Here is a 7,090-nt window from a genome sequence, read left to right on the forward strand (position 1 = left end):
ATAATTATGACTTGTAATGTGTAAATATGAATTTGTTCTTGTAAAATTTGCAACTTCTCATCATCAAATTCAATGAGGTTTGGCTTAGGTTATTGTATTTTTTTTTTCTCTTAAGACTGTTTTTCCTCAGAACTTTTTTTTTCTTAACTTAAAAGAAAAGTAATCCAACTTGCAAAATGATTTTTTTTTGTTGAAGTTATTGTATAATTAGGATTTCCCCCCCCCCCCTGTAGTATATCATATTGCATTTAAATCACTTTTTTAATATTACATTTTAAATCACTTTTTTCATCAATGTTATGACTTCATTCTCCAAAAGAATTCTGGAAATGACTGGTGAAAATATGTCTTTATTCTTGTAATTGAACTTTTTGTCTCTTAATGTCTTAAATTTTATGAAATTCTTCTATATAGTACATTTTTGTTTAATCATTTACATTCTCATTAAATATATATATATATATATATATATATATATATATATATATATATATATATATAATGTTATTTTTTTCTAGTAAATTGGAATTACTGAACTTTAAATTGGAATTACTGAACTTTAGACCCATAAAATGACAAATTTCAGACGGAAATCTGTTCTTGTAAACTTATAAATATTGGGAATTCATCAGTAGTATATTACAAATTTTTCCCTTACAAAATGTGACTATTTTAAATTTTGAGCATTGTACTTTAAAAATGTAGACCTTTTTCTTCTAGTATACTATTGACTTTTCCTCAGATGGTGACTTTTAAAAATGTGTCCCAAATTAGCATACAAGTTCGTTGTTGTTTGTTGTAATATTTCAACATTGTTTTCAACAACACAACTTTATTCATGTAATTCTCAAACTTTATTCTCACCAATTTTGTATTTTCAGTCAGGCCCAAGTGCCCTGAGACCTGGTGCTAGTCCAAACTATGAATTAATTCAAAGGTGTACGATAATACTTTTATCAGCCCGGTCCCAAAGGAGAACAGATGATGTCATAGGACATACAAGTGGTCGTAGATGAACTAGAGCAGACATTTATTGTTCCCAAGTGTGTCTGCACCTGCTTCGCTACAAATCTGCAGCCAATATAGAAGCCTGCATGTCCCAGTTTCCCTGCCCTTTGAACCCCAACTGAGGGGTGGTTACATCCGACATAAGATGACTTCAGCAGCACCTGCTCACTGCCGTGTCCCCCTGCCACTGCAAATAGATCCTGTTGCCACCCGACTTACATAAGTGCCTCTGTTGTTGAGGGGTTGATTGCTGTATATTTATTTGTGTATGCTGTATGTGTGTGTGTAAGCATACCACCTGTCAATGTGGTGTTGCGTGCATTGTGTTACTCTGGGCCAAACATTGGGAGGCAGGACAATCACAGAAAGTGATAAGTCACCAGCCACTTCATTGGGTACAACTGAACAGTCACAGATTAGGTCCATTACAAGGACCATGTCAACAATTCGGTCATTTACACTGATAACAATGGCCACTTTTTCTTCGAGACTTAATTTAACTGTGGTGTTGTGGTTTGCCAGTACAGAAACCTATTTATAGTATTTTGGTTACCTGTTTAGCTAAATTAGAGTCATCAATTGCTAAACATGGTGATTTGTTAGGAAAGTTAGCATACATCATGTTATTGTCGTTCTGTGAGAAAAACCTTTTTTTTTTTTTTACGTTTTTGGGATGTCTGAATTCAATTTCATCCCACAAACATTAAACTGTAAAACATAAAATGGACATAAGCGTTTTTCACAGGAAAGAGACAATATGCTACAATATCAATTGAAGTCCAAAAAATTGTAAGCAAAAAGCAAAAATAAAGACAGGAAACATGCTAAAAGAATCATACTTTAATATAATCTCTGGCAGGTATTCGTTGTATTAAATACATAATGTTTCTTTCCAGTTTTTTAAAAACTTTCTTTTAACCAAATTAATCAGACTATTTAATATTAATTATTTACATGCTGTACAAAAATATATTTCACAAAAATGAGCAATACATTTACAGTTTGAAGCTTTATAAAATTACAAATATATTCCTTTTACAAAAAAACCCTGTCCTGTTCTAGTTTTTCTTGAGGGAGTGAACTAAAATATGAAAATATTAATAATAATAATAATAATAATAATAATAATAATAATAATAATAATAATAATAATAATAATAATAATAATCCAGTGTGGATACAATGTCCAGTCCCCCCAGCTTCCAAACGTTCGTAATCACATGACCGGCAAGTGTTCCAACTGCAATACTAATTTGGATGTCCTTTTTTGGGTGTCGCTCACCAGGTGACGTACAGCTAGCCGGGCGCCGACTAGACTGCAAGACAACCTGGAGCCATCGAGCAGCTGTATCCTGCTGGAGGGTGGTTCAGTCATGGGGGCAGGTGCAGCTTGGTGGCGGGTTTGTTGTGGGGGGTGTCCAGACTCCTCCTCTCTCTCATGGCTACGATCCAATATGGCCGCCATCCGGCCACTTCACATGCCTGAGAGCAGACAGGAAAAGACAGACCTGACTAGACTCTGGTTCATCTAAAAGTGTCATTTTACTGGCAAGGGCCTCGTAAACACCCGTGGCCCCAGTAAACATGCCATCCACCCCGACTAACTGGGGCCTGGCTGCCTGCCTGCCTGCCTTTAGCGCCCCGGCCAAGTCCAGCACGAGTTGTGAAAGAGCAACGCTGAGCAAGGCAAACACAGACAACTCCTTCCCGTCGCCTCCTTAGCTTGTAGGGCGTGCATTCCTAATGCACTAATGCAAGTTGTGACACCCACAAGCCTGCAGTAACACGGTAGAAAGGAGTCACAGCTACACCTTCCGAGCTAGCTTGTCGTGTCGCACTTCATGCAAGGGTGCTCCTCAAAGACACTTTTCACAAAGCGATCCTGTAAAATTAATGAATCAGAGCCATAACAGAAGAGCAGGTAGTGCGTCTTTTACACCGATCCTGCAAAGTGAGACTATGCTTTGACTGTGTGCGCTTCTCACACAGTGAAATAGCGTCCCGGTTTGACGGATGTATTACTGTTTATTGATCATGTGCACTTTTTGGCGTTTTCGTCATTCTTCCTTCATGTAACGGCTCGAAAAACACTAACTAGATCTGGGCTTAGCTTTCAGAACCCAACTAGACTCTCCTGCTTGATGTACAACAGGGGTTGTGTGACACAATATTCGAGCATGGTAACACAGTAGTCGCACAGTGGATGTGACAGCAAGATGGCGTTGGTGCTTACTCTCTAATGTCTTGTCCAGGTCAGCGATGAAGTCCTCCAATTCTTTGGTGTCACCCAATTTGGCTGCAAGGAAAACACACAGACGGTTTGCATTAGATATTTTTAAATCACGTTTTGTACAGTCCAGAAAATTGGAAAAAGTGAATCTGTTTTCTATGTGACTAGAACGCTCCGGTCAGAAATCATGAGCAAGCTTCAACTGGTATATATCGCAGCCCCACTCCGGTGAATGGTAAATGTTCGGCTTTTTATATAGCGCTTTTATCTACACCATATGGTGCCCAATGCGCTTTAAAAAGCCTCACGAGTGAACGTTTTGGATTCTTTCACATTTCCTCGAGAGCCACTGTCCTGCCTGCCATGTTTCCCTCCACCAATACAGCTGATTTGGTGAACTCGTTATCAGGCTTCTCCAGAGCTTGCTGATGATAATAATGATGATAACGAGTCAGCTGTGTTGGAGGGAAACATGGAAAACAGGCGGGACAGTGGCTCTCGAGGACCAGGGTCCCCTACCCCTGTACTACCCTGTCCTTGCCTCCTTGAATTCCCAAATTCCCAGCAGCCTGAAGCATGCAGAGCGCGCACTCACGTTTCGGCGACATCAGTGACGGCGAGGCTGAGGCGGCGCTCGTTGGGGACATCGCGGTGGGCGAGTGGAGCCTCTCGTCGCTCAGGCTGAAGCTGTTTCTGTTGAGCGAGCCTGCACCTAAGTGAGAAATACACACAGTCTTGGTTAGATGAAACAAATGTAGGCCTGTCAATCAAGTCATACACACACACACACACACACTTGTCAGGAGTGTGTAATCATTCCATTCCTTCTCCTTATGAAATCCTGCTTCTATCACAACCTGGCCATATTTAGTGCTACAGATTATTTGACATGGCCCACCACAGATTTCCTACAAACAAATACAAGCTCCCCAAAACATTTAATGAATTCATATTTCACTTTTTGAAGAAGAACTCCAATATTGCACTAAAACTCAATCTCAATTTTTGTTCCATGTTGGGATGTCAGGTACCTTTCAAAAACAAATACAACTGCCCCAAATACAACTGTGACCCATTTTAGGCAAACTAAAAAACAATCTCATAAAAATCTATCCATCATATCATGTTTTAAAAATACCCCTGTGAGGTATCTTTAATGGCCTGGCGTCATACATCGTGTTTTGTAACATCAAGAGTGCTTAAAGCTGACACTTTGAGGCCAACGGATCACATGTCACCACAAAACCATATTAAAGGACAGAACTTGAAGCCACCCACGCTCTACAGACACTCACCCGTTTGTAGACCTCAAGCATCTTAACTCATTTGCTCCCAATAACGTGTAAATACGTTGTTGTTTTTACGTTGTTTTTTTATGTTTTAAGTGTCCCAAAGACGTATTTATGCGTCTTTTTTTTTTATTTTTTATTTTTTTATGCTAGATCATACAGAAGGCTTTGATGCAGCCTCTCAACTGCAAAGAACGGTTGCAGAAATGGTAGTTATTACACAAACCGCCAGCAGGTGGCAGCAGAGCAAAGGATATCAACCAGGGCCATCTAGAAAAAAAAGCTCAATTACTTACAATTTTAAACATTTGTGAAAACTGATGAAACTTAGCTCTCATCTAATGCTAATTGCTGCAAAACAAACAGATAGAAACATACTTTTTTTCTGATGAAAGAAGAGACTTTAATCTTTCTTTTGAAAGGTTCCATGTATTTATAGACATAGAACACAATATTCTGTGGGCCTTGCAAAATCAGTCAAAATCCTGTAAAACAGCCAGGAGCGAACGGGATTGCTTCTGTAAAAATGGCTGGGAGTGAATGAGTTAAAATGTCCGCTTTCTTATTTACATTATGAGAGTATGTGAATGGCAATGAAAATGGACATTTAAAAGGGAAGTCAAGTCAAATAGTTTCCTTATGTTCTATGCAACCCCACACATCTAAACATGGCATTCTGATTAATATTACATCCGTGGAATATGAATTCAGTGGCAAACTCTTCTTGTTTTTATCCATCTCAGGGGAAAGCCACTCATTGTTGACTAAAAGTGACATCACAGTGCCTAAGCGTTCAGGTAACAAGTAACAACCAATCACAGTTCACCTGTATACTGACTTGGTCATGTGACATTTACAAACTGAGCCCTTAGGCACTGTGATGTCATTTTCAGTCAACAGCAAGTGGCAATATTCTCGTTATTAAGCCGTACAATTTATGTAAACATTTCAGTATTTTATTGTAATCTTCACCCCCTGGCGTTTGTTTTGTTTTATTTTATGTTTCTCTTTATGTATAGTCAACTATTGTTTCAATTATTGGTCTGTAATCTTTAAGAATGGCTTATTGTTGCAATTATTGTGTGTTGCAATTAAAAAAAAAATCTTCATCCTCTTGGTAGAGTAGGAAGAAGGAGAAGAAGCAGAAGAACACAGGTAAGCCGTTTTAATGTAGTTATTGAACAACTTATTTGTCATCCTTGTGTACTGCAGGAGGCAAGCCACACAAACAAATTTCCCTTAAAAAAAAAAAAAAAACTCCATTAAATCATATTGTATTTTCATGCCAGTGTCAATAACTCACTCAAAATTCTATTTCTACATTAAAAACATTAACTAAAATACAATGCAAAATTGAAGGAATTAAATAAAATTCACATTGTGTTACATACACAATTCCATCCATCCATTCATCCATTCATTTTCAATACTGTTTATAACTGGAGGTCATCACAGCTGACTGGGCAAGAGGCAGGATCCACTACATGGACTGGTTGCCAGCCAATCACAGGACACATATAAACAAACAACTGTTCAAAACCCACGTAAGGATGGGGAGAACATGCAAACTCTGCATAGGAAGGCTGGAGCCCGTATTCAAACCCCACAATCTCAAAACTGTGAGCCTGATGTGCTAAGCAACCACTTGTTAACTCTCGTGACACCCTTGAGATAATATTGTATCAAAATCCTGCATATAGATGATAATCAAATAAAATGATGACAAGTGGTAGAGAAAAGGATGGATGGCTATCAAACTGTATGCAATGTAAAGGCTATATAAAAACAATTTTACATGAATTAACAGCTGCGATTGGCTGGCAACCAGTCCAGGCTGTCCCCCGCCTACTGCCCAGAGCCAGCTGAGATAGGCTCCAGCACCCCCCGCCACCCTTGTGAGGAATAAGCGGTCAAGAAAATGGATGGATGGATGGATGAATTAACAATACATGACATTAATTTTGAACCTTTGGAATGTGAGGGAGCATTACCGATGATGGGAACAGTTTCGGAGAAGCAAAATATTCTCCATGCATTCCCTTACTCAAGAGGAGTGTTGAAGACAGTGGCAAATTCAATTAGATTATTGTTTGCTAATTTTGCTTTTTTTTTTTTTATGTTATGTTATGTTATGTTGCTCCAGACTGAAAGTTTTGCCTCCACTTTGTTTTCAACTCACTCTCGGTGTCGCTGATGCCGCTGTCGCTGACGCTGGCGCTGCTCCGCCTCTTCGCGGTGCGCAGGTGCTCGTCGTAACGAAAGTGGCGCTTCTCCATCGGGGACGTGAAGTCCTCGATCACGGCGTCGAACTCGCACAGCACGTCGTCCAGGTCGTCCACGTCCACCACCAGCTTGGCTACACGTGGAGGGAAGGAAAGGTTGGTTGCGCAAATTGGCAGAGGATCGCGTGGGATTGTAGTAATTTACCTTTGCGCGACAGTTTTGGAGACTTCATGATTCCCCTGGAATATCCAGTACCGTGTGTTCTGGCTCTTCTCATCCGAATGTCTTGCACTGGTGGCAGAAAGCGCGCGCTCCTGCTTTTTGAAGAGACTTACAGGAG

At 39.6% G+C, this 7,090-nt stretch overlaps 1 protein-coding gene across 1 annotated transcript; it reads right to left on the reverse strand.

Annotated features, from left to right (window-relative positions):
• Positions 1–1,833: 1,833 nt before the first annotated feature.
• Positions 1,834–7,090, reverse strand: rgcc (regulator of cell cycle). The gene is made up of 5 exons (XM_077537699.1): positions 6,955–7,090; positions 6,707–6,883; positions 3,834–3,950; positions 3,242–3,304; positions 1,834–2,490 (listed from the first exon to the last, which is right to left on the reverse strand). Exons 1-5 carry the CDS (start codon positions 7,025–7,027, stop codon positions 2,483–2,485), a joined length of 438 nt encoding a protein of 145 aa, XP_077393825.1. The 5' UTR covers positions 7,028–7,090; the 3' UTR covers positions 1,834–2,482.

The sequence above is a fragment of the Festucalex cinctus genome, chromosome 11 (genome assembly GCF_051991245.1).
Source record: "Festucalex cinctus isolate MCC-2025b chromosome 11, RoL_Fcin_1.0, whole genome shotgun sequence".
NCBI lineage: Eukaryota > Metazoa > Chordata > Actinopteri > Syngnathiformes > Syngnathidae > Festucalex > Festucalex cinctus.